Source organism: Phaenicophaeus curvirostris, chromosome 1, assembly GCF_032191515.1.
Source record: "Phaenicophaeus curvirostris isolate KB17595 chromosome 1, BPBGC_Pcur_1.0, whole genome shotgun sequence".
Taxonomy (NCBI): Eukaryota; Metazoa; Chordata; class Aves; order Cuculiformes; family Cuculidae; genus Phaenicophaeus; species Phaenicophaeus curvirostris.
In genome coordinates, this window is record NC_091392.1 from 99,192,030 (window position 1) to 99,219,849 (window position 27,820).

The 27,820-nt window shown below is 45.8% G+C and overlaps 2 protein-coding genes across 4 annotated transcripts in view; one reads left to right on the forward strand and one right to left on the reverse strand.

The window, feature by feature from the left end:
* The window catches only part of ADPRH (ADP-ribosylarginine hydrolase), a 67,374-nt gene that overhangs the window by 27,426 nt on the left and 12,128 nt on the right, over nucleotides 1–27,820 (reverse strand). The window lies entirely within an intron of this gene.
* On the forward strand, nucleotides 389–27,656 carry LOC138727376 (T-lymphocyte activation antigen CD80-like). 2 transcript variants are annotated; one of them, XM_069869778.1, is made up of 7 exons: nucleotides 389–578; nucleotides 737–837; nucleotides 13,673–14,008; nucleotides 16,651–16,932; nucleotides 18,737–18,862; nucleotides 21,768–21,891; nucleotides 22,988–23,386. In XM_069869778.1, the coding sequence occupies exons 1-6, from the start codon at nucleotides 418–420 to the stop codon at nucleotides 21,872–21,874; spliced, it is 1,113 nt and encodes a 370-aa protein (XP_069725879.1). In that variant the 5' UTR covers nucleotides 389–417; the 3' UTR covers nucleotides 21,875–21,891; nucleotides 22,988–23,386. The 2 variants fall into 2 exon arrangements, with proteins under 2 accessions (XP_069725879.1, XP_069725870.1); XM_069869769.1 differs by lacking the exon at nucleotides 22,988–23,386 and adding an exon at nucleotides 25,168–27,656 and having other exon boundaries at nucleotides 391–578.

Genomic DNA, 27,820 nt, shown 5'->3' on the forward strand with positions numbered 1-27,820 from the left:
TCTGAGTACTTGGCCGTGGCAGCCGACACATGCAGCTTATGTGGTCGTTCCTAGATTTTCTTTATGTTATTGAACTTGATGGATTACATCCAGCTGGTCCTGAAATGATGGTGTGGAGGGGGTGTGTGTGGGGGTGTTTTAACTTTAAGTACGGTTGTATATGATTATTCCCGCAGTAGCATTAGATGTTTAACTTAGTTGCGTTTTAAACACGGATTTGGGAAGCCCCACCAGAGCCAATGCTGCCTTACGCTCAATACCTACCCCTTCAGACTAAAACCCTCCTTGATCCTTGCTGGAGCTGCAGCCAAACCAGCACTGGGGTCAAAGGCAGCACCCGTGCCCGTCTCTGGGCGACAGGCACTGCAGGCTGACGTATGACCCACAAGGAAGCCGTGGGCGGTCGTGAGGTGACTTATGAGGCTGAGCACACGCCCGCCTATCACCCTGCCTTCCCCCTGCACCCTGACAAGGAGCGACTGTCTCGGTGGCCCTGCGGCAGGAGCTGGGTGCCTATGGCCAGGCACTGAGACCCCTGCTTCCTCCCCACTTCAGGGGGTGGCCTCAGGAAACCACAGGTATCCTGGGGCACCGGGGTGGGAAGTGGAGCTGGCTGGGCTTATGCATGTTGTTTTCTGGGGTGGCAGAGGGCAGGAAGGATAGGGGCGTGGTGGCGGGTGCTGTAGCTCCTTGGATGTCGCTCCCCTAACTGTGTGCCCCTCTCCTCCCGACCCAGGAGCTACAGGAAGATGGCATGCATGCCTGCCACCCCACCGGCACTGGACTTGAGGAAGTGGCTTGGGCTTGGGCTCTTCGTGCTGCTCTGCCTTCGTCTGGGTAAGCAGGAGCATCCAGCGTGGGGGCACGGGGTGGAGGGGAGGCATGATGGCCCAAGTGGGAGGCAGCTCCTGCAACCCGTCTCGGGGTGTCCCCAGGCCATTTGTTTTGGTGTCTTCTGCCAGGGAAGCGATGAGGGGAAGGGTTGCTTGCTGACCATGAGTGCTGAGGAGCGAGGTGGTCACGCACTCCAGCCAGAGTGAGAGTGAAGAGGGAATTTTTGGAGTGCCTGACATCTGCAGCGAGCAGGTGGTGCCGCCTGTCAGCCTGCAGCTTCAGTGGCAGGGCAGATTCTGCAGCTGTTTGGACGGCTAAAAGTGAGTGCAGAGTAGGAATGGCCGGGCAGGATGGCGAGTCAGAGGGCTATCTGCTGCCCAGGCAGTGCCACACACAGCAAAGGTTTTCTCCAACAACATAATTCCCTGTCAGAAGACAAGGTCTGTCCCCGTCCTTCTCCAAGGACCTGTTGCAAAGCTTGCTGAAGTCCACAGGTCCCCTCAACCTCAAGAGCCTTGGGATGAGTCTTCTTAGTTGTGTGAAATCTTAACCTTGAAACCATACAAAACTCACCTTTCAGCTGGGATTCTTTGTGGGTGCCAAATAGGTTGTGCTCATTGGCAATTTTAGTCTTTCATTACGGCTAACGATACTCTGGAGCAAACCTGGGCTGAACTGAGGCTTTGATTAAAAATCAAGTAACGCAAAATTAGGATTTCATGCTGATGTTGTGAAACTGGGAGATATTTGGTGCTGAGTTTCATTTTGAGTTTTGTTCTCAGAATCTTAAAACAAAACTCAGAGAATTTAGCAGGGATTGAACAGCAGAGCTCACTTTTAAAAAAAAAGCAACTGCCAAAATGCCACTCATGAGGTCTCTGTTCTCCTGTTTTCCTCCACAATCCTTCCCTTACCTCTGTGCTTGTGATACATGTCAAGCACAGATGTATTTTGCCTGTACTGCAATGGGCAAACAATCCATCATGTGCAGAACTGTTTTTCTCTCTGTACTGTAAGAGCTTGTGCTATGTTATCAATGTAATTATGAGCATGCAGTAATTAGCTAATCATGTAGTTTCTCTAAAAAGGATGCTGATTCCAAGACCAAAGATAAGCAGTACTTGGGTATATGGTCTGATGCATGCTAATATCCAGTACTAGAAATAAGAGCTTAATAACAGAAAACAAGGTGTTCTTGTAGTTGTACCTTTTTGATATGGCTCACTAAAGGAATGATAGTTTATCCTGCTTTCCATCTCTCCATCTCTTCCTTTAGACTCCTGCTTGTAAGTTTGAAATTCCCTGCCCAGCTTCAACCAAATTTGACAGGGGGGCAGAGCCAGCAGACATGTGGCATCCTTGCCCACTGCATGGGCAGCACCTGAGCAGCCAGAGCCTGCACTGCTCTCAGCGAACAGAAAGAGAAGGAAGCAGCTGTGAGGGAGCTGTAAGGACCTTGGCGGCACCAAGGGCTTGGGAATGGGCTGGGAAGTGTGGAGAGAAATGCCTGGGCTGGGAAACACAAGGCACAGGTCCATATGCCATCAGCGTTGCTGAGAAGACTTACTTCTCCAAATCTGATCAATTACAAAATTCTAGGGTTTAATTCTGCAAGAGGCGTAGTGGAGAAAAGGCTTTTTTAAAAGCATTATATCAGCTTTGGGAGCATAATTGTTCGATGCTTCCCACACAATGAGTCTGTGGAAGTTCTGGTGCCTCGGGAGCAGGTTACTTGGCAGGCTGACAAGGACTGAACATCTGATGAGCTTTCTTTCTCCCTCTGTATGCGCATGTACACACCCTGCCACCTTTCTCTCCAAAATGAGGCATTCCTACTTCAGTAAGCCTTGAAAATACATGCTACGGCACCCACAAACAAGTAGTTTTTAAAAGCTTTACTGGGTGCCTTCCCTAGGACACCCACAGCGACCACAAGGACCAGCTCGTGACCTTGTCATGGCAAAATGGCAAAGCCCAGAAAGGCAGCCTGCCATGACCCTGCCAGTGACTTCCCGCGCGTTGTTAAGTGAGTCACCAAGGCCAGCGTTTACAGAACTGACCCCATGTGGGACTGGTTATGACCACACCAAGGCACAGTCAAAGCTGGCACCCAGACTCTGTGGCTACACATTGCATCCTTGGGCTTAGCCTGGGTATTCTGGTGCTTGCACATGTCCGAGCTGTAGTGCTCCGAAAGGTCACATAGCGTGCTAGGTTAAAAGTAGGTGCTCTCCATATGCCCTGCATGAATGAAATAGTAGTATAGGGAATGCCAGGCTGATTTTTTGCCTCATAGCAGCAGAAGGCTTTGAGAGGGCCTTAATTAAAAAGGATGTTTTGAAGGTTGTTTTTAGTAGGAAATTGTGCTTTCTCAAGCTACATAAATATATTTTTTTCTTTTTGAATTGAATTTTGCTACTCTGGGATTCACCTGCAGTGACCCACTGAAATGCTGCTGTAATTTACGGCTCCTTCTGAGATGTCATCTGCTGCTGGAGACACTGATATGCATGAACACCCTGTTGCCTCAGCACAGAGAAAAGTGGCAGAACAGCCTTGATTGCAGCCTTGATTACAGCACAAGCTTATTTATTTAGAGTCTGAATGCATCATCAGTATCATAGAATAATAGAATCACTAGGTTGAAAAAGACCTTTGAGGTCATTAAGCCAAACTATACCTGTCCACTGCTAAATCATATCCCCAAGCACTTCACCTACCCGCCTTTTAAACACCTCCAGGGATGGGCGACTCAACCACATCCCTGAGCAGCTGTTCTGGTGCTTGATAATCCTGTTGGTGAAGATATTTTTCCATGGGCTTGTTTTTCCCCTGCCATTGCACCTTCACACCTATCTACAAATATCAGGATGTTCTCAAGTCCCAGTTTGCTGTATTAAGAGAATGTTTCTAGGAGTCACCCAGTACGACATTTCTTTGCTGTGTGTACAAACATGGTGTCGGCATTAATTGCGGGGCCCCAGCGAGCCTGGGTTTTATCCATGGAGTATTCCGTTTAGACTTCCCTGGAGTCTTTTAATTCATCTGGGGACTGTTTAGTTCTTGGTTTCTTCCCAGTGGTCAAAATTTTTGGGATGTTTTGAGGAAAATCCCTACAGCTTTTCTGAGTTATGGGAGAGGTGGCAGGACTGGGGACAGACACTTCCCTCCACATTGCGAGCGAACATTGGCTCACAAGTAACTCATTCTGGGAATCCCCTCTCGCATTTTACCGCCAGTGAAGATCTCGGAATGGAGCTGGGTTTCAGAAAGGGACAAAGAGGGTTGAGAAAAAGAAATATTCCCTGTTTTGTGGCCACCCCCAAATATTGAAGTGTCTAGCAATGTGCTTTAGGTGCTTGGTGGCTAATTTCCATGCCAGCTCTGTGATGGGTTGTGCCTAGGTCAGATTGTATGGTGGAGACGGCAGAAATTATTCTTTACGTGCCAGATTTTCCCACTTGATAACTGGATGCAAACTGAGTTTCTGTCTTATGTATCTTGCTGCCTTCAGCTGTTTCTTTTAATTTCTTTTTGTTTGGATGAGTTTCTGTCTCCTCCTGTTCCACATATGCAGAAAAGTCTTTAGTTCAAAAAAAAAGAGCAGTGGAACTAAGAAAGTCCTTTTTTTCTGTCTGTCTGTCTATCCAGAGTGAAACCTGATGTAACAACTTGTCTGGAGAAACAGAAACCCAACTAAAGGCTCCCACTTTTGCTTATAGACTCTGTTTTACTTCTTCTGTAGTATTTTTTTTTAAATGAAATAATTATTTAGGAAAAACACAGAAAATTAAAGACAAGCTATATTCTTACATAGTCAAAATACAGTGATATGCCTGCATACTAAGTTTGTAAAGCTACCGGTCAAATATTTCTTTCACTCACATTGTTTCCTTTTCCAATTAGGTCAAAATGAACCCAGATAACTCTGGTGAGCTCACATTGCTCTGAGGGCAACAGCTTTTTTGCATTTCTTGGATCACAGAGATATTTGTCACCTTTTTGCAATGTGAATGTCAGACATTCCTGAATTTAAACATGCAAAGTTTTGGGCTGAAGTTTTTACACGCTGTGGTTGGTTACTGGCAGAAGTTGCTGCCCTGTTCACCCATATACCTCTCCTGCTTTTTCTTGCCTCAGTTCTGAGTGAGAAATGTGGTTTAATGGATGGAATTAATCTGACATAAATGAAGGCTGCCACTGTTGGGATTATCCCCTTGACTCACTTGTGATGAATTCATTTTTTTGCAGTGGTCCACTTGCTCTCTTTAGTGCCAGTCTACTTTTAAACTCCATACTGAGTTCCTCGGAGAGGGATGCAGACAAGCAGTACAGTTGAAGGGGCCAAATAGGTCACTGCCACTGAAAGATGCAATACTCTGCTTCTGGATACGTTATCCTCCTCTCCTTTGTACTAGTTCTAGTATGTGTCTGATCCTTGTCCTGATTCCAACTTAGCAGAAATTTTCTTTTTTCCCCCTTGTTTTACACCAGTGTGGTGTATTGAACCACCCTCTGGAGAGCCCTGCAAAAAAAGGAAAGCAGTGACAACATGTAGAGCTAGAAGGGAACGGGGAGCCCAGTTGCCTCTGCTCATGTGAGGAAGGCTTGAGGTCAGTGCCAGTTTGTTGTCTGGCTGTACCCCCAAGGTCAGGTCAGGTTGGAGAAGAATTTCTACTTTTCAGAGAAACTCTCCTTCCTTTTAAACATATGTTTCCTACTATAAGTGCTGTGTGAATGTAGATGTGGTATTTTCCATGAAATGGCAAGAAAAACGTGCTGAATGCAGTCAAGTCTGTTTGCTTGGCGAAAGGATGTCGGTTTTGTTCCTAAATAGATGAACTTCATGTTTAATTGTAGCTGTTCTGTCCCCTTAGAGGGACGCCACCATCGGGAGTCTTAGGAGGTCATTTGAGAATATGTAAATCTTTCCCAACGCGGAAATGCCACAGGCTTTGCTTCTGCTTTTTCACTGTTATGCTTTTAAAATATCATTGGTCCCAGGGGACTCCCTGGCTTAAAATAAAAGTGCTGACTGCTGGCTAATGGTGGCATCTCTAGCTATACTGCACTCAAAAGACGTTCACCTTCTGGCAAGCCCAGTATGCCACCATACCATACAAAAAAGTTGTTAGAAAAGACCATCAAGGCAAGTCTCTGTGCACTGCTACTCTTACCATAGCAGGTACCCTGCAGTGTAGTTTTAAATGCCTTGCAGAAAAGGTTTTCATCCCTGTGTCAGGGGAAATACTTCAGTCTGAACAGACCTTGCTGTCAGACACTGCTTCCTACCAGCCAAGAGAGCACCCTCCTCGTGCTGTCCTGCCCTGTGATGTTCCCAGCTGATGCCGCCAGCGGTCCCTGCCCAAGTCTCTCATTTCACCCTCTCTGCAGCTTTCTAGTTTCTGGACACCTCTGGACTGCTTTGGTCTCATTGCCTTAGTCATCCCTCAGTTAATTACCATTCGCCATGCTGCTCTCTTGCATGGGGCTGTTTAATCTCTCCTCTCTCCAGTCCTCCAGCTGTGGGGTGATTGTCAAGGTTGTTATCAGCAGAGTGCTTGTGAATTAGTGCCTGAGCAGGGACCAGGTTTTTGTAACAAGATAATAGCCGGCAGCCCTGTCTCATTGTTAGCTGCTCTGGTGGATATTGCTACGGCTGTGGGCAAGTAGTTTAGGAGCAAAAAAAATATTGTAATTTTTCGAATTTTGAGTGGGCTTATATGAGAGGTATCATACTTGATTTTCCTGGTTACTGGGCACTTTCACCTTCTATTAGTTTCAAGAGTGGGATGGCTTCTTGGAGAGCGCACAAGGCCGTGAGATGTAGCAAACACTGAAGAAAACTGAGGCCTTAAGAGGTGGGGAGGATCTCAACTCCAGGATAGCAGTGTGCATGGCAGTGGTGCTGGAGGAATAGGAAAATTATCTGAGGACATTCAGCTGCTAGATGAATATAAAGGATGTGCAAAGTGATCTGGTCAGTGAGGTACAGAGTCCGCAGGGGAAAAAAATTAACAAATTTATTTTTGTCTTTGTGTATGACAAATGCCCCCAATGGCCTGGCCTGTCTTACACAACTCTCACATCTAGTTTCTGCCCTCAAGCTGGGTAATCATAAGAGTGCAGAGCCAGTTGCGGGAATTTGATCTTGAAAGGAACTAAAACATGCAAATCCTCCAAGGACATCCAGATTTAGGGCTCCTTGCTGCCCTTTTTTATTCTAGAGGAGTCACCCACTACACGTGCTTGGAACAGAGACAAGAGGAAGGTTCAGAAGGACTCTTCCTTTTGCTTCTTTCCCCAAGTCAAAGATGTCCTTCTGTCCCCATCGCCAGTGTCCCTGCCGTTATGTGGCATGGGAGATAAGCAAGCCATCCTTCCTCTCGTCCTGGAGCAACACCTGTGCAGAGAGACCTGCAGCATAGCAGAAGACCTTAAGACATGATACAGTCCCCATCCCACCCCCAAGTATTTGGGCATCTCATCTCCAGATCCTTGCTTGGATCTGACCCCCTGGCTAGTGCCAGAAATTTGCGGACTGACTTGTAAAGAGTTGTGATCTTACTCATGTTATAAACACAGCAGACTGGACATACCCAGGCTTGTCCCAGTGCAGGGCAGCAGTGACTCAGAAAGCAGTAGATCTTTATCTCAGGAAATACAGAAACAGGAAACACGGAGCTGGGCATGGCAGGAGCAAGAGGGAGAGCTGCCGGCTGGCTGGAACTGCCCTAGCACTGCAGTGAGCCCCTCTACCAAATTATTTCAGATTCCCTTTCATCTTCTCAGTTGCTAATTGGCAATCATGAAACTTTTTCATGATTAATGGAGTTTCCTTTCCTTTGAAGCCAAATTTTTGACAGAGCTATGACTCAATAACGGTGCTTCCTTTCATTCCCATCTTGCTGGATTGCCTTGCTGGCTTTTGTGGCAAAAAGGCAATCAAGGGGGTGGGAAATCTGCTTTCTGGTGAGCAGCAATTGAGACTGGAGAAAATAGAGCATTTGGTGAGTAACCTGCAAACGAAACCGCAGTCAGATGGAGAGCTTCAGCAGGAGGACGGTGTATTTGAGAAACTGGGCCCATGTAGGACACCGACATCTGTTGAGAGTGCCCTGTGAACCACTCAGAAATGAGTGTTACTGGCAGTACATCACTGCTTATCAAAGTATGCTCAGGGAGACAACTTCAGTTGTCACCAATAGAGGCTCAAACTGGCCCTCTGCTGGGAAAAAAAATTGTATTAGTGCACACCCCCAAATATGGGCTGTCTTTCTGTCTACAAACACAGGAAAGATATTCTCTGGTTTTCATTGCTGCTTCATGACTTCAAGGATTTCTTCACTAAAGACTTAGCACGTGAGACACAACAGCGTTAAGATGGAATGAAGCCTGTTTAAGGAGTCAGGCGGCAAAACACCATGGATGTATTATAATCATTGCTAAATCAAGTAGCACAGAGCTGGGCAAAGCAAGGTTACTGCTTTGCTTGGGAGGAATGTGGCAACGTGAAGATGGGAAGTGCATAAAGCCACATGAGGGGTGCTGTGCCCTTGCTATACTGCTCCAAGCTGGGTGCCCCGAGGTTACAGTGTAGAAGCTAGCAGAGATTAACTTCTACAAAAAAGCTTTTCAAACTGTTTCCCTACCTCAGACCTGCCATGACATCATCATAAACTCAGATTAATCCTGTCACTTAATTGCTGCAGGCATGCTTGACTAGCATGAGCAGGTACAGGGAAGTGAGAATGAGTGGAACTGCTGCCAAATGAAGGGCGTTGTTATCCTTCGAGCTGCCTTCTCTTCTCCTCCTCTCACCACATTTGGGATGAGTAAGGCAATATAACCTTGCAAGAGGTCACTGTGGCATGAGTGAAGCAATCTGGGTTTGCAGCTGCTTTGCTTTGCCAGAGCAGTGTAGAGCAGCAGCAGGCCGGTATTTTGTGACCAGAAGGCTGGGCTTGGGGTTGTGCAAGGTGGCTCCTTCTTTCTCTGCATGTTGAGACAACCCTTTGCATGCCTCTACTTGCTGGAATGGAATCTGAGTAGAAGGAGCCTAGGAGGCTTGCAAGGCACTTGTATTCAGGTTAATATGCAGCCACTGACTCTTTAAAGAGGACAGTCAGGAAAGCCTACGAGAACCCACTTTTCTCTGTTTCATCCCATCTCTCTCATCGTGCTGAGTCTTTACAGTGGAAATGCAGGGAAGGCAGTGTTTTACTGCACTACTGGAACAATGTCTTCACATGAAAGTTACCTGGGCATCTAATGGGGTCTTTCTGTGATCACTTTATTCATAAGTCTCTCACGACACTGATTTAAATACAAAGTGTTACTTCATATATTGCAGTGTAGTGCAGGATGTTTCCTGAATTTTAACTCCAAGAAAAGCTTTGGGAGAATCTGATTCCTCACTGGTAAAATCACCAGGGATAAAGAAAGGACCAAGGCAGAATGTCTAGTTCTTCAAAGATTCAACTTTTCAAAATTTCTCAATTTTTCAATTGGTATCTGTCTTGCTTGGAAATCCCTGTAAAATACTGCATTGTCCTCAAAGGATAAATCCTGCAAGTTTGGGGCAAATGTGCTATTCACAGAAAATGAGGGACCTGGGCTGCAGAATTACCCAGGGACTCTTGGGTGTGATTACCATCCTGACCCCAGGTGATGACTGACGGGAGAAAGCCACAGCTCCACAAGACAGTGTTTTCCGCAGCTGGCCCAGTTACCAGAAGTGCCCTTGCCTTGCCACGACATGATGTGCATCTCCTCCCAGAGCTGCTTCAAGTCCTTTTTTCCAGTCCATGCACAGGCAGAGGGCAAGAAAGTTGTCAATGCTCCAGCAGAGTGAGAGTCCCTGGTGCATGGTCCTAGGCAAAGGCAGTGATGCCAATAATTTAAAAGTAGAGAAAGCAGCTGCTGTTGCAAAGACAAATAGGGAATGTTATTGGAAAAAAAACCCAAACAACCAGCAATGCAAGGCTGGTTTGATCCTTCTGCTTTTGGAGGGCCACTGACAATTTGCCTCAGAGCTTTTTGTAGGACTGTTGGTTGAAAAAGTGTGCAGATCCAATGTTTTACCTGCTGCTTACACAGGGGTAAAGGATTCCAGGCCCACCAAGAAGGACCTTTCTCTTCATGTGTGTTGCTTTGTGGGTTGTGTGCAAAGCAAGGTAACACCAGATAAGACCAAAAAAAGGGAAAGCAGTTCAGAAGGGTATAGAAATATAGAAGAGAATAGAAAGAGAATGGCTTTGGGGGTTCTGTTCACCAGGAACTATCTGAAGGTTTCCCCAGTCCAACACTGCTTCTCTAGAGACTTGTGGGGTCTTTTACTGCCTTTTACAGTCAAATGTCTCTGCAGGACTTCTGTCACCAAGTCAGTCTGCTCTCCCGTACCACATAACTCTAGGTGTGGTTAGGATAACCAAGTTCTCTGCGGCCAAGGAATTTCTGAAACAGTTTGGGCAAGGAGTGAAGGAAATAGAGATATGAGCTCAACAGCGATCCTGCTTGCAGAGCAATCAAGAAAAGATGGTTTTCCTCTAATTAGCCTTGCTGTATGGGGCTTCTGCAGCACAGGTGTAGTTTGAATGAAGCGTATTTTTGTGCCAGGGGAACAGAAAGTCAGCCGTTTCGTGGCTTCAGCATTGCCACACAGTGCAGGCTTCCAGTGATGGAGGGACATCTGCGCACAGCAAAGGACTGTGTGAGCTTCAGAGTGGTAGGAAGAGGAGGGATCTTTTTTTTTCTAGAACAGTCATTAAAAATTGTTTCCATAATGGATACCTCCCCCCACTGCCTGGTTACAGAGAGCATTCAGCACAGAAATCGGACAGAACTGAGTTTTCATTTTTGCTTTGCAGTTCACCTTTAAAGTGAAAGGGGACTTTTGTGGGGCTGAATGACTCTTCATGGACTTTGGTTCCTCAGGCTGGCAGAATTCAGGTTGCAGTTTCAAGGGTGTAGAGCCTTTTAAGGATAGACGTGACATCACCAGGAGTTTCCAGCCCCTGCACATGCACTGCTGAGAAGGTTTTTGTTCTCCTTTTGGTTGCAAAGGAGACTCTTAGGGGCAAGGAATGGAAACCTCATGCAACACATGATGCGATGTCACTCTGACATTTACTGTACACCTACTCTTCCGCTATTGCCACAAAATAAAACAGGAAATTATCAGACTCCACAATCCCAAAGTTTGTCTGGCTACTCTTAAGTCTCTCTAGCAGTAATAGGAGCTGAACTGTAAGCACAAGTGAAGATGTGATCAAGGGAAAAAACACATATCCACATGCACACACAAGCGCATACAGACACCCAGGAGGAACTTGAAGAATCACAGCCTAAACTGGGTCTCTTTTAAGGTGAGCAGAAAGAAATGCTTTTGCAGACAGCATGTGATCAAACCATGTAACTCATTGTCACAGGATGTTGTGGAAGCCAAAAACATACGTACATTCCTGGAGGGGCAAGAAATGTCCCTGAAAGGTGAGTCTAGCACTGGTGATTAAACTGCCAGCGTCAAGAAATCCCTGAATTCTTGACTGCCGAAAGGTGGCAGGGCATGACAGTTCTTATCCCCTGCAGTGTGAAAGAACTGGGTTTTCTACCATTTTCTACCAGTTGCTGGCTGACACAGATCAGTGGGCTGAGTGGGTTCCTGGTCTGCCCCAGTCTGGTTGCTTGTAGTTTGTGATGCATTGTAAGGGGAAGTACAGGTAGTGGGGGAAAAAAATGTGTTTGAATCTTTCCCTTTGGAAAACCAATGAAGTGACTTAGTGAAGGGATACCATTTAAATGAGAAGTTGCTTGTTTAATTACATATTATATTTTATTTACTTAATGCTAAAACATTCCACAGTGTTTCTGGGACTTCCCCAGTATTTTTGGCTGTATTTCTTACAGATTTAATGTAAAGTGTGCAAGTGGGACAGGGGTAGGTGTACTGCAGGGGCGGAGGCTGAAAGCTTATTTCAAGTTCTGTCCCAGGCTCCTTGTTTGGGCTGAACTTCAGCAAGTAGCTCTGCTTGCTGCCCCAAGATCTGTGCATGCACTGGCTGAGCATCTCCTTGTCTCCTTCCAGCACCAGCTGGAGGACTGGGAAGCGCTTCATCAGGGTGTGCCTCTGGGCACAGGTCAGCAGGCTGCAGGGGTCTCGCTGCCGGCTGTCCGACAGCATCACAGGAGTTTGTAAGTCACCGCTAAGCAAACCAGCCTTGGTGGGCAACAAGCTTGTGGCTGTTTTGCACACTTGTGCTGAATCTGAATGTCACAGCACCACAGACGAGCTGTGGTGCTGTGCTCTGTGCCCGTGTACAGCGTGGCTGTGGTTAAGCATCAGCAGTGACAGTAGCTTGTGGGCCAGCATCAGCCAGATTTTGGTGGGGGTGGGTGGCAGTTCAGCTTTGTCAAGTGTTCAGTTCTCTCTTCAAGGCTGAGGCTTCGCACATGGGTTCTCACCTCCACCAGCAGTTGATGCTGCACTCTCCTCATCAGTGACATGTTGCCTGGTCAGAGCTTTCCCATTTTCTCCCTCAGACACATTTACTAAAATCCATTCTGCAAGGAAGGAAGAGGAAATTTGAATCTTGAGGCCAGTTATTTCCATGTTTTTCTGCTCTCAGTCAATGGGGTGCAACAGATTGGTAACCCCTTTCACTGCTGGAGACGGAGGCTAAGGTAATGAGACTGATGCAAGCAGGGTAAACATAAAGCAACCCAACTTTCCGGACTAACAAAGCAGGGTAAGCATTGATAAACATCATCTTGAAGGTTGTACAAACCGAGATGAAAGTCCAACCATCTGCCCTGGCCTTGGTGCAGCACAGGACTGTGTCTAAGTATTAGGTCACTCTTCCAACAACCACAAGAACTCCTCGCTAGGCTGCTCCCTCACTTGTCAAGTCCTGGTCCCTGCGAGCTCTTACCCAGTGGGAAGAGGAAGGAGAGTGGGAAAGCAGGGCTGGTCATGGGAGCGGTGTGCATAGAAGTCAGAGTGTGAAGCAGGGGAATTACTGCTAACCTGATCAAAGTTGTACTGAATTTTCCCCTCATCTTGTTATTGTAGGCACATGCCTGTATACTAGGTATGGCACTGACACGGTCTGTGGGCAGGAGTTGGGGAATGCCTGTGCTAGTTTGCAAGTTATCCCATGGGAAGCCCATGGGCCTTGGCAAATATAAATTTGTTTTAGCTAGACTAGGCAAAATTGTTCATTTGTTAATACTAGGAGGCTGATGACAGGGTGGCTGTAATCTTTGTTTATCACTGCAGGGTTGCTTCTAGACTCTGGGGTCCTGAAAGCTTTGGGATTTTATTTTCTTTTACAATTAAAAAAAAACCCTTCCAAGAAAAACCCCCAACCCTCCAAACTAATAGTCCACTGTGGCCCTGTTTGGCATGCATGGAACCCACTGGAGGGTGCCCCAAACTTTCCAGATACTGAGCACTGAAAAGGAAGAATAAAGGATATAGCAGTTGGGCCATGTATATTTTTATCCCTTTACATGAATAATGGCAATTCTTTACCCTGAGGTGTGGTGGTTTTTAAAGGGCCAGCAAAATTTCTGTTCAGGCAGATAACTATCCTGCCTTTGCCTCCAGTAATCCACGCAGAAATCATGTGCCTGCTAGCTTGGGATCCTAAGTAGGACTGGAGCATCATATAAAAGGCAGACTTTCCCTCAGTGCAAAGGTAAAGTTGTAAACAGCTTGTTGGGCGATTAGGTGCATTAGCCAGCACTGACAGAGCCGAAAGAGGTGAGCTCTATGCAGCAGGTCCTGGCACAAGGCTATTCTGCTGCCTCACTGACTTTTTTTGCCCCACACCTACAGGCTATGGACTGGAGAAGAAAACAGTCAATAGTAAAGTTGGGGAAAACATCGGCCTTCCTTGCTGTCATGAAATTCCCAGCTCAGAGAGCCTGCAGAATTACCGGGTCTACTGGCAGAAGAACATCACAGAGGTAGTGCTTGCCTACGCAGACGGGGAGAAAATCTTCATGCACAAGCGATATGAGAACAGGACAGAGATGAACACCAGCAACCTAACCCTGTTGATCTCTGCTGTGGAAATCCTGGACAACGGCTCTTACCAGTGTATAGTTCAGCACCGCAAATCTTCACAGAACCAACTTGTGTGTGAAGAGTCTATCACCCTTTTTGTTACAGGTAGGTGGATTGCCTCCAAGCGTCAGTCATAGTGTAGCAGATAGACTTCCATCAGGAAGTCTAAAAGAGTGCTAGAAGGTGTGTTAGGGCCCCTGTATTTTCATTCTAGCAGCCTCATTACTTTCCTTTCCAAAGCTACCCAAGGTACAGAAAATTTGTGTTTCCCACCACCAGCCCACCATCCTCCCCTTGATACCTCCCTCTTGGGCAAGGACCTGTCCCAGAACACCTCCCGAGGTGCCACTGCTGGTGGGAGCCCCAGGCCACCTGTGCCCCCTGCTGTCTTCTGGGCAAAGCAGAGACAAAATCCTTGGTGCAGGGGAAGTGCCCAAGCTGAAAGAGGAATGGGATAGCTTTGCTTCTCTGTGGTCACAGCAGCATCCCAGTCCCACATCCATATCCCATGGGAGCCCAGGCTTTCTGGAGGGCTGGTCATTTTGCCAGGTGCACAGCCTAAGGCTAAACTCTGATGGAGATTTGAGGCTTTTTACCTTAAAGAAATAACTCAAGTTCTTTTGCTCAAAACGAATCTGAATCTTTTCTTGGAGGTTACAGAAAGTTCCATTGACATTATTTTCCATTTCTACCACTGTTTTTGTGGTGGTCGGTTTCAACCAAAGGCAGAGATACTGGTAACATATATAAATATAAATATACATTTGAATACACTTAGAAACAAAATGTGCCAGGAGTATTCTGGAATGAGATTTGGCAGCAAAAAAACCCCACAAGCTCCTGAGGTTTGGCCATTGCCTTCCTGCCTGAGGGCATGGTAGGCATGTATGCAAGGAGGCAAATTTAGTGATCTTTCTGGGAACTGAGATGAAAAAAGGGAAGTGCACTGCCAGCACCCTCTCTAGCCATGAGAACTGAGGAGTTAACTGAATGAGTGAAACAACACATCTCTTTTCCTCCCTGCAAATACTCCAGTTTCTTTCCTTCCAGAATTCCTCTTGCTGTCTTAACAGGCCACTTGTAATCATAGAATCACCAGGTTGGAAGAGACCCACCGGATCGTCGAGTCCAACCATTCCTATCAATCACTAAATCATGTCCATCAGCACCTTATCCACCCATCCCTTAAACACCTCCAGGGAAGATGAATCAACCCCCTCCCTGGGCAGCCTCTGCCTGTGCCCAATGTCCCTTTCCGTGAAAAATTTTTTCCTAACGTTCAGCCTAAACCTCCCCTGGTGGAGCTTGAGGCCATTCCCTCTCATCCTGTCCCCTGTCACTTGGGAGAAGAGGCCAGCATCCTCCTCTCTGCAACCTCCTTTCAGGTGGATGTAGAGAGCAATAAAGGAAATCCAGGTTTCTCCTTGTCTGCTACTGCTCAGCTGTGCAATGTTAAGCAAGTTTCTTTCACTAGTTACTCGGTTGCCCAGACCATGGATTCCTAGTCAGCGGAAGCTGTGGAAGACACATTATGGCCACAAGGCCGTCTGCCTAATCCCAGCAGTTATGTGGTCAAATGGTGAGTCAGGCAGGGAGCAATCACAGACAAAACCTTAGCTGCTCTGAAAAGGGTCATTTTCCAGCAAGCTGAGAAAGCTGCTGCAGCTCTCTGGCTGAGGGGTGGCCAGGATACAAGCCTAACAGCTGGCAGGAGTGGGAAGGAGACTTAAGTCCCTTTGGCAGCAGTGGTGTTGGTGTGGACAGGCCCACCAGGAAGCCACATGCTGAGTTTCTTTTTAATGACTGCTGCTTCTCTTGCTAAAGTTGTGGTCCCATGGGAGATTTTTTTCCAATGAGAAAGTTGCCTTATACTTTTTCCACCCCTTGCTGCCACCTCCTCACCCTGTGCTGTTCATTGCAGCCCATGGGCATCCTCAGCTGTACCAATGCAACTGTGTGTTGTAACACAATGAACCAGATTGGCAAAGGGAAACAGGGTAAAAAGGACACCACATTTCTTCTCCTTCTTCACTCATATTAGTTCTTTCATCCATTTCACCATGCGGCCTCAAAAACACTTACAGCAATGCATCTGACCAGCTGGGAAGGCATGGAACTAGCCATGTGGTTGGGAAACCTCTGAAAACTGTATTTGGCAATAAGAAAGAAGTCCATATTCTGAGAGGACCTGTGCTCTGCTACATATTTTCACAATGATTAGTATGATTTGGTCTTGCTCTCAGCTGGGCCTTTTGGAGGGATACTCCTGCAGAAAATGCAATTCAGCCTCTTGCTGGCCATCTCGGCTGAGAGATCAGCATGTGACTCACCTCGTTTCCCAACAGAGATGGACCCTCTGCGAGCCTCTGGCTGGGAAGGGACTAATGAGGGAGGGAAAAGGAAATTGTCCAGCGTTGACTGTAATACAGACTTTTATTCAGTCCCTACTTTTCCTACCTGGTTTATGATCCCTTCTGTTGTCCCACAAGCTGCTATATGTAGAGAGAAATGGTGGCATTGAAGAGGTGGGGTCATTAAGTCTGTGTACTGCCCAGGAAGCAGAAGAAGCAAAGGCCAAGGCCGTATCCAGTTAAGGCTGTGGGGAAAACTCTAAGGAATAAGAAAGGCCAAAAGGAAAAGAATGCCTGGGACAGGAAGGGAGGAGTCTTTGCTTTGACCGCGGGTGATCAGGACTGCAGCCCTTGCTATAATCTGTCAGAATGGTAACTAAATTTTTCTTACTTCAGCTGACTTCAGTAAGCCGAACATAACAGCAGAAGTGTTTGCTGAGTCTTGTGAATCAACTGAGGTGGTGGTAAGGTGTTCCTCTTACGGAGGCTTCCCTAAACCCAAAATCTCTGGACTCCTCAACAATGAGTCTGTGGCGTGGAATGCCAGCTGGGTGTCTGAGGCCAGCTTCAGCCCGTACAACGTCACTGGCGAGCTGCGGCTCAACGTAACCAAAGAAGACAACATCACTTGCTCCATTGAATACAACGGCTTCGCCAAGTCCACCAGTTTGCTTCTGAGTAGGTTTTATTCATAGTTTGTGTTACAGAACCATTTTTGTTGAATCTGCTGAACTGCCTCTCTCAGAAAGCAGTAGGTTTTTTGTATTTCTTCATGCAAGGATGACCCAATGATCCCACCTGTGAGCTGCACAACAAAATATTTCAAAGGCTGTAAGACAGCAAGCGTGGGAGAGGAGAGTTATGACAGTGACTGATATGCAGAGATGGCTCTGTCTTCCTACTGCTCTTCTGTGAGTCATTGAGAGGGCGACTGGATCCTGTTGTGATCTGGTGATCCCACAGGTTGGGGCCGCCACCATTCAGTGCCCGTCTGTACCAGTGTGGCCTTGCTGTGTGGCACAGAATGGAGGCACTTGAGAAATGTGTGTGCCTTAAAAGCCTCAGGTTGCACTTTAAAAGAATTTCCTCATTTAACAAGCACGCTTGTGTCTGCTTCAGTGACAGAAACTGTCTGCTGGGCTCTAGACAAAATTCTGCTTTCATACACATATTTAATATAGGGTTAACTCATACAGAAAAATTCTGCATGGCTTAAAACTGATAACATAATAGGTAACTCTGTGATTTGAAAAGCTTGAGGCACAAATGAAAACAGCATGAGGGAAGGCAGCACACGACAGTCTAGATGTTTTGCAGTAGAGGGGGATTTGCAAGAAAATTCTTAACACCAAAAGGATTTTTTATTATGTTGTTACCAAAAAAAGTATTGTGAAATGTCTCTGAGTCTGATGTTTTCACTGTAGAGATAAGGGCACCTTCAAGGGAAACTAGAGAAGCACTATTTTTCCTAGGGAATTGTACTTTATTCATCAAGGTACTTTATTCTTTATCTCACTAAAATCAAAGGAGCTCATGAGGAGAGGTGCCATTCGGCTTTAGGACAAATGCCAGAAACAAATGCCTTATGAATATTGGTTATTGTTGGATGCAGTGCATAATGTCCCTAGAGATGGTAACGGAGGATGGTTATTAGCACCATGCTACATAGAAAAGGAGAGCAACAAAAAAAAGTAATAATAATAATACACTGTTGGCACACAGATTCTCAGAGGAGGGTGCAATCAATAGTGACAACAGCAGTCACAAACTCTCCACTTTTTAAGATGTGGAACCACTCCCAATTTGGTAGGATGGAAATGTCTCTTCAAACAAGTCTTTCACGTACACGGAGTTCCAGACAGAATACAGCCTCTCGTAAATGTAGGAGGCAATGTAGTTGTCCTGTACTGTACAAGAATGCCCATATCTACTCTAATGTCCAAGTGGCAGAATGGTCATCTCCAGTGGTGAAAAGCCAAAGGCTCCAGGTCCACTGAAACGGAACTCTGCCACAAGATGCTTTTCCGGCCATGCAGGAGGAGGTCTATTCTAGTCTGTTTAATGCATCATTCTCCACCACCAGAGGGGAAAAAGATTAGGCATAAATCTGGTGAAAGCTGTAACAAAACTGCAGGGTACCTTTGAGAAAGGAAGTCTTCTAGGTGTGGACTGAGACATTTCCAGCAAGCCTAACCAGTTGCTTCAAAAACAGCTTATATCTTTTTAAATCTTGCCTGTCTCAGTCTTGTTCTGGACAAAGACCCAGCATTTCAGGTTCTGTGGATGCGTTAAACATTTCAGCACAGAGCGTATGTGGGGAAACGGAAGAAACTTAGGTGCCAGCTTTGTCTGTTTGTTTATTGAATAGGTAAATTTTCAGGCTGAGTATCTGAGTTAGAACTACTGAAATTCATGTACCTGTTCTAACATGAAAATGCCAGTATGTTGTCAAGCCCTTCATATTTGATTTCTTCTGTCTTAGAAAACACAAATAAGTGCATTGTCCCTCCTGCACCTCCATCTTATAATGTCATCACTGCTTCAAGTATCATCATTGTCATCTCCCTTTTGGCTATCACCCTAGCAGCAAGATACTTCTCAAGGCATGGTAAGTGCAAAATACACATTTATAGTAACTACACTGACACACACTAGGTATTTTTGTACCTTCTTCTCATTTCCTTTTTTTTTTTTTTTTTTTCCATGCAGCATCTACTGTCACAAAATCTAAATCCAGCCCAGAACTTTCCTACATTTTGTGTGCAGGTAGCACTAGGTTTCAGGTTTGAGAATAAAGAAGTGATGGGGAATTTTGACAGCAGATCTGATTATTTCCAAAATCAGGGCACACAGAATTGAAGAGATTCACAAAGGTCCATTTTTAAGTATTAAGATGCTTGAAGATGCCAGTGATCTTAATGACAGATACAGCTGAGCACTGACAATCTCAAAATGGAATGCCTCTACACACTCTACTTAGACAATCCTACAGAAAAGTCACAGAGACAAAGTTGCAAAAATACATGGGGCAACAGAAAGGACTTCAGCAGTACAGTGTCCCACTTCTAGGAGAACCCCAGTTAGGAGAGATGCATTTCTCTTCTTTGTGTGGCCAAAACCAGCACAGGGGAGGTATCCTGTCCCACCCTATGAAGTATTCAGGAACTCCAGACACGTCTCCAGGAGTTTTTCAGTGGCAAAAGGGATCTCAAGCATCTCTAAGTTAGCTGGCAGCTGAGTAGATTTTTGCTCTCATTTTTTGTGTGGCTCAAAGAAAAATCTCATCTGTTAGCCGTTGCTCCTAATCATGTCTAAGCTGACCTAGTCAGAATGGCCCTGAAGATATGGGTAGACATCTAATGGATTTATAAAGGTGGCTAGGCAGCCAGCCAGCATTGAGAGTCAGTGTCCTATCCACACACTGTTAGCAGCTTTGAAAGGCAGTTCTGGAGAAAGGACAGCAGGCCTTGCCACGTATTATAAATACTACCCAGCCAAGTTCTGTCAGGTCACTAGAGAAGTCAAGTCTGGAGACAAGAATCCCACACTGAGAGCACTATATGTTCAGCCCACTTAAAACAGAAGCCACCAGTTTGGGCATCTTAACTAATCACAGTCAGAGTGGTATCTCATGTTGGAAAGAGGTTATTTGCTAGGGAGCAGGGTCTCAGTTCACTTAGTAACACTTTTATGTTTGAAACACTTGTGTCTTCTGCTACCTCTATTTTAACTTTAGACAAGTGCGCTTCGAAGTCAGATGTGTGGGGGGTAGCATTACTATTTTTCTTTTCCTCTCCTCACCAACCACATCCCTTCAAAACCCAACGTGACCACTGAGTCAGGCTGGGCTAATTTTATTTCTAGTGTTTTATCACAAAGAAAGGAAACTTTTGGAAGGTAGTGACTCTTGGCTACAACTGTGGACCTCCTCATTTCCTGCTCTTGTGCCCCTGTGACACCAGTGCTGGTCCTCCCCTGCTGCTCCCTGGGGCTATGTCAATGGGAAAGGAGCAAGCAGGTTGAAACCAAGAAAATCACAGCTGGGCACAGCATCTGCTGTTAGCTGCATGGATAGTGAACTTCTAATTATAGGAGAAAATGAACTGGATTTGGAAGATTTGGTTCCAAACAAATATAGGGTGGAAATGAAAAGGTTCCTTGCCATAAAATTAGTAAGATTCTGGACCATTGTGAGGTAGCCTTTTACACTGAAACCAAATTGCTTTTAAAGTAAGTGTAAAAAGCACACCAATGTGGTAGAATGAGACCACCTGCAACAGCACAGGACATGGCTGCATTAACTAGAATTTCTCTTTTGTTCCAGTTTTCCTAATGCGTTCAGAGTATAGAGCCTGGTGATGCAATTTTATACAGCCAGTTTCCAGACCGGCTGTGTACTGTAAGAAACTGAAGCTAGAGCTTCAATCCACCTTCCTTGTTTATACAGCTGCCACATTTCAGTGCTGCTGTGCACTGCCACCTCTCTGGGAAGGGAAATATCTGTCCTTAGAGTATTTCCTACTGGTGTTGCTACAGGTGTCCTTTCAAGAGCTCAGAATAGGTCTGAGAGTACCTCTGTTGTTCTGGCATCTGGAAAGCTGAGTCAGGAGCTGCCTTGATGCTACAAGCGGTTTCTGAGCTCAGAAAGCCATGCTTCAAAGAGCTGGAGTGTGGGAGGGAAGAATAGAAAGATAAAACAAAACGGAAATAAGAGTTCTCATATGTGTGATTGTGGTGGTGACCAAAACACGTAGACTCTTTGTTGAGGTTCACAACCCCCTACATTGAGAGACTCACAGCCTATCTTTGCCATTATTTAGGAATGGAAACTCTCTAGATGGTTTTTTTTTTTTGGCTCTTCAGTAAATTTAACACAAAGCACCAAGAGGAGACTGAGATTAGCGGTCACTTAAAGAATAGATTAGGACCCATGTTGTAAAATGCTATGCAAGTACATTTTGCTGTAATACTACAGAGAAATTCAGCTTGAATTATTAAAACAGAAGTCATTCATAGATACTGAGATACTAAGAGTCCCTGCTTAATCTGAACTACTTTTAAAGCACTGAAATAGCTGGTTGGCTGGTTCTAACACTGGTGTTCTTCTATTCGCTTGGTGAACTGCATTTTGTGATATGTAACTTTTACCATTATTTCCCTTCTGACCTTATCTTAGCATGTGGCAACCTGTCTTTGTTGCAAGCTGAGATCCTAGCCCTTTGCTAATGAAAACTGCTTTATCCGTATGACACTACATAGATAACATTTATATATAACAGACTGTTCTATCAGATCAGACTATGGTTATGGGCCATCTGTACTCAGATGCACTGCAGAGATTAGTCCTGACAAGGAAAAAACCAAGTAACTAGACCTAAAAGATTTCTTTCCTTTAATTTCTTCTTTCCTTTCTTCCCATTCTCATTTAAACTTTACTTTGTTGAAGAAGACATTTGGATTCAGCAGTTTTATGTATGGAACTCCAAATACTAATGAGGTATCATCTTTTTCAGTCTGTTCTCACTGTTATAAGGCTCAGGATTCAGCGGAAGAGGGTGAGAAGGAATGTATGAAGCCAGCCATGAGCTCTAAAGTGACATCTGAAGCAGAATCTGTATGACCAGAACACATTTGCAGGTAGTTTTCTTCATCGTTCTTCTCTTGCCAAAATAATATTAGATTCTCATACGTTAATCACAAAACCATGTATGGCTTTTAACATGAGTGTGTGCCAACCTTTAGCATAAATAAAAGCGGTAGGGCCCTATTGCCAGCTCAGACACATGGTGTTCACCAGTCAGGTAACTACAGGAATGATGCTTACATTGCTTTGTTTGGGTTATTTCAAATTTCTAGAAATTAATCTAGTGAAAAATTTCCTGGGCTGCTAAGCTGCTTTTGCCACAGAATGGGCCCTACATGGATGGTGTGCAAGTTTTTGTGGTACTCATTTCCTTAATTAGCATAAATTTTTAGGGACTAAATGGGAATAAAGAGAGTGAGACAAAAGAAAAGGAACATTTGGCAACTTTAACTGTCAGTGTCTTCTCTGAACTTGTGTAGGGAAGCTGGTTAATATCCGAGAGGTGGATTTGTAGCATGGTCAGGACCGGGATCTGAAGTGACATCTCCTGCCACTGCCCTTGTACTCGTTATATGTGCTTCCCAACTAAGAATTAGGCAGTGATTTAGTTCTTGTCCTGTTGAACTCATTTGTGAGTAGCTCATCACAACTACAGGTCCGACGTGTGGCTTCATCCCCTAGAAACTGTTTCTGGATGGTGCCCTGTGAGCCGTGTGCCTGACCTAATGCACAAACATAGAAACACCAATGACAGAAATGGAGTCTTGACCAAATGAGGGTGAGAGAGAGATGAACAACAAGAGAACAACTCCAGCTTACCCAGTAAGATTAGCAATGCCAGCCCACTTCTGAGAGATCTCAGTTCCCTTCAGCAGCTGGAGGAATGGAGAAGGAAAAGTTCTCTGTCTAAGACTTGCACAGGGGACACTCGTGTTTTAAAAGGAATTACTTTTGATAATGAGGTATTGTGGAGGATGGGTTGAGGAAAAGTCTGGCTTACCATGGTTTTATGACTACAAAGCATTATATTAATTTTGGCTCGAAAGCTCAGCTGTATTCAGGGCAGTGTCCTCAAAAAAGCCATTTTTCAGGTTAAGAGACTTAAGGAAAGATTCACAGCTAACTGTTGTCATTCACTTCATTATCCAGGTGGCTGCATTTCCTGCTCTCCGCAGAGCATGCTGAATTGCCAGGGCGATGCCAGACAGAAACAGCTGTAGCGTCCTAGAAGTCATGAATTTGCAGTAATCCAAAAGCCTAACATTTCTGAGATGGAAAGGAGGAGAAGCTATCATTCAAGCCACTAGTCTCATTTCCAAACCTGACCACCCACTCATGTTTTCCTCGGGGGAAGGCCCTATCTGGAACAGATACTAGAGTGTTGGTTAGGATGAATTCTGGGGAGTTTTGTGAGGGGAGTGGTGGGGGTTCACCTACTGAATAAATCCACTCTGCCACATTAATCTTTTGTTATCAAAGTTTGCCAGGCTTTTTCTGTAAGTGGCTATTGTTTCCCAGCTCCAGTGCCTGGAGTGGCTGCTGCTTGTGGACAGGGATGGAAGCACATCTGGCGGATGTGCTGGCCAAACCCCTTTCCATCATTTTCCAACAGTCCTGGAAGACTGGGGAAGTCCCACTGGACTGGAGGCTGGCTGATGTTGTGCCCATCTACAAGAAGGGTCGCAGGGAGGATCCAGGGAACTACAGGCCTGTCAGTCTGACCTCAGTGCCAGGGAAAGTCATGGAACAGGTGATCTTGAGTGCTATCATGAAGCACATGCAAGAGAACCGGGTGATCAGGCCCAGTCAACATGGGTTCACAAAAGGCAGGTCTTGCCAGACTAACCTGATCGCCTTCTATGACAAAGTGACTCGGCTGCTGGACGAGGAAAGGCTGTGGATGTGGTCTGCCTGGACTTCAGTAAAGCCTTTGACACAGTTTCTCACAGCATTCTGCTTTGGAAACTGTCAGCCTCTGGCCTGGACAGGCGCACACTCTCCTGGGTGGAAAACTGGTTGGCTGGCCGGGCCCAGAGAGTGGTGGGAAATGGTGTGAAATCCAGCTGGAGGCCAGTGACAAGTGGGGTTCCCCAGGGCTCAGTGCTGGGTCCAGCCCTGTTCAATGTCTTTATCAATGACCTGGATGAAGGCATCGAGTGCACCCTTAGCAAGTTTGTGGATGACACTAAGCTGGGTGGAAGTTTCGATCTGCTGGAGGGTCGGGAGGCTCTGCAAAGGGATCTGAACAGGCTGGACCGCTGGGTAGAATCAAATGGCATGAGGTTTAACAAGGCCAAGTGCCGGGTCCTGCACTTGGGGCACAACAACCCTATGCAGTGCTACAGACTAGGAGAAGTCTGTCTAGAAAGCTGCCTGGAGGAGAGGGACCTGGGGGTGTTGGTTGACAGCGACTGAACATGAGCCAGCAGTGTGCCCAGGTGGCCAAGAAGGCCAATGGCATCTTGGCTTGTATCAGAAACGGCGTGACCAGCAGGTCCAGGGAGGTTATTCTCCCTCTGTACTCGGCACTGGTGAGACTGCTCCTCGAATCCTGTGTTCAGTTCTGGGCCCCTCACCACAAGAAGGATGTTGAGGCTCTGGAGCGAGTCCAGAGAAGAGCAACGAAGCTGGTGAGGGGGCTGGAGAGCAGGTCTTATGAGGAACGACTGAGAGAGCTGGGGTTGTTTAGCCTGGAGAAGAGGAGGCTGAGGGGAGACCTCATTGCTCTCTACAACTACCTGAAAGGAGGTTGTAGAGAGGCGGATGCTGGCCTCTTCTCCCAAGTGACAGGGGACAGGACAAGAGGGAATGGCCTCAAGCTCCTGGACATTAGGAAAAAAATTTTCACAGAAAGGGTCATTGGGCACTGGAACAGGCTGCCCAGGGAGGTGGTTGAGTCACCTTCCCTGGGGGTTTTTAAGGCACGGGTGGACGAGGTGCTAAGGGGCATGGTTTAGTGATTGATAGGAATGGTTGGACTCGATGATCCAGTGGGTCTCTTCCAACCTGGTGATTCTATGATTCTATGATTCTATGATTTTATGATTCTAAGTTGTGCTTCCTTAGTGGCTGAATGTCATCTCGTAACTGTGCGTACGGTCCAAAGGTTTTCACAGTACGCATTGAGCCAGCCTGTAGCTCGCTGTAGTGCCTGCCTTGAGCTGCCTAGCTCTGAACAGCTCTGTCTTTTCTGTAAAAGGAGCCCTCTCGTGGAAGGCTATTGCAGGTGAACCCCGCTTGTTTCCACTCTGCAACATTCTGGTTTATATTTAGGATTAAGAAGAAGGGGGTGAGCGAAATCAGTAAAATCTTTCTTTTGCGTCCCTCAGGTTTCTTATCCTGTGTACTCTGCACTGCAGTTCCCAATGTTCGTTGTACAGCGATGCTTACTGCATTGACCCTTCGGCTTCCCAAAAGGGGATGACAGCAGTAGAAAACTCTGCTCCAGAAGACTGACAACATAATCTCCTGCGAATGAATACAAAACCCCATCTGCAGCACAGAAGCTGTGAGATGGTCTCATTACAACGGGGTTGCTGGAATTCCAGCTGGGAGGACCATCCATGTTTCTGCAATGGGGCAGCATCAACACACCTTCAAGAGTTTGGGACCCTTCAGCTTTGATGCTGCTTCAATGAAAATCAGTGGGCCTGCAGAGCCCTAGCGGGTAGCCCACACCCACCTGACCCTTTAGTAACGCCGAGGTGGCCTTCTTGGAGACCCCAGACCCTGTCACACAGTCTTAAGTCAGGCTGTTGCCTCCATGTTGCGACTGGGAGCAGCCAAAACTTTTGTATTCAGCCTCGCATGTGTATCTGCCAGCACTGTTCTTCATGCTGGAGGACTTTGGATTTGGACTTGATGATTACAGATGAACATCCCCTCTCTCCTAAAGAGACAATAGCACACACACTTTTCACTAAAAAGCACCTTGAGGAGGGACTGTACGCCTCATGCTTATTTTCAGTGGTATGAGACTTTTTAGGGAACAATCCATACTGATGGCACGCCTAACAGCTGACTAATATTGCTTATCTACAGCAGTGGCACAAGTTCTCATAACCTTACTCTCCTGAAAGGACGGTACCAAGCCAGGTACCAAGATACAGCTCCTCCATTAAATCACCGAGAGATACAGGAGCACATCTGACACCGCGCAGCTCGCTGCCGGTGATGTGTGAACCCATATACTGATTCCTTCCTACCTGCACTTGTAAAGCCCCCTTTAAATTTCAGTAAAACTCCATAGTCCTCTCCTATGTAGCAACTGTAATGAAATATAACTCAGGATCTTGCTTCATAAACATGGGTCGCTTTTGTTTGTACAGTTGCCTAGGAATACTCGTTACAGTAAGCTTTCCAAATTCTTGGGAGTCTCTCACAGCAACATAGGGATTTACTTTGCATTGAAAGCTGCTGCTTTCTACCTAGACAGGACTTGAAGAAAGTTCCTTACAGGATGCTAACAATGCATAGGACTGATCCGATCTGGGTGATATTCTTGCCTACTGTGTAGGAAAAAGAGGTTTCTCATTTTCAGGGGAATAGAGGAAAAAGCCCCAAGCCCCAACAAGCTTCCTAAGTAACTCTGTGTATTAACCTAACACAACCTTCCCCTTTCGCTCTGTCCCACTGCAGGCTGTACCCATTCCCTTAGTGCTCGATCCATGTATGTAGTTAGCAGCGCAGACCAAATTCTGAAAGTGCTGCCCTCTTTGTGGGATGTGTTGTTGCTTGAGCCATTTACCTTGCTAGGGCTCAGCAGAGAAATACTCCATTCGTTTCACTTTTTGTTAGCAAGTACAGATTGAGAGAGAAATTGCTGGAGGAAATAGGGAGACTAAAGCAGTTTATAGAGGATATAGAGCTATGAGAGGCTGAAGGACCAAGTCACTAGTAAAAAATACGACACTGCTCCCTTTCTACTCCTGCAGAGTTATGCTGGCCCATCAGATTTCTTACTGCCTTCCCATTGTATGAGGCGAAATGGAACTTCAGAACATTCTTATGGAGAGTTTTTAACAGAGAAAAGAAGATAATTTGAGTGATAAGGAAATAATACTCCTTAAACTTGCACATTCTGGTTACAAGCAAAACATGGGTGACACAGAAAGCTGTTTCCAAAAAGCAGCCGGACTTCACTGCAGCACTTGATGTACGGGCAATAGCATCTCGTACTTCCAAGTTTCCTCTCCTTTCAGTCTATGCTTGTTCTTTCCAGCAGAAACTACTGGCTTCTTGAAGGCTGAACACCCTCTTTTTTTATTTACTTTGCCGATTTTCAGCATTGTGCTTCCTTCCCTGCTATAACCGTGATGCATTCCCACCTTACCAAACACACCACAGCTCTGATGGTTGTACCAGCACATTTTCCCTCTGACTATCCCATGTTTTAACTTCTGCTCCTGACTGACTGCACAGCCTCCTGGAGAAGGGTTTGTCTTTAGCACTGTACCAAACCCTTCTACATCACCACAGAGTCCTATGATACTTTAAGTCCTTTTAAAGGAAAGAAGAAGTTTCACTGACAAATATATCTAGCATCTGTTTGTTTTTATATACTTGATAGACAGGTTATAGTATGAATCATGTTTTCTATTGCCTTATGCTGTATTCAGTGAATTGCACACACATGGTTTCTGTGAGACCTTCTCAGCTTGATATCTGGGTCTTTGTACCAGGTGAGCTGCTCTGTTTATCGCGGGTTTTTTTTGTACATAATGTTGTTTTTCCCCCAGGGTTTCTCCTTTAATTGTATTAAAAAATAAATTGTAAACTCAGTTTTCTTTCCTCGGTAATAAAAAATGTCTGTTCTACGTGCTGGGAAGTGGTAGAACCTTTCTGTTATTCACATGAGCCCCAGCCACCATTTTGCAGCTGCTAAAAAAATACAGGGCGTAGCATCAAGATAGGGGATGCAGCTGACAAAGCTGTAACAAGCACAGGTGGCATCGAGACAGAGCTGCTTGCAGGGCTCAACAG

Excerpts from the sequence above, each read along its gene's own strand:
- LOC138727376 (XM_069869778.1), top strand. The coding sequence starts at position 418 with ATGAGGCTGAGCACACGCCCGCCTATCACCCTGCCTTCCCCCTGCACC. Across the intron at positions 579-736 it reads GTGGCCTCAGGAAACCACAG|GAGCTACAGGAAGATGGCAT; the intron begins GTATCCTGGGGC and ends CTCCCGACCCAG. Across the intron at positions 18,863-21,767 it reads AAGATACTTCTCAAGGCATG|TCTGTTCTCACTGTTATAAG; the intron begins GTAAGTGCAAAA and ends CATCTTTTTCAG.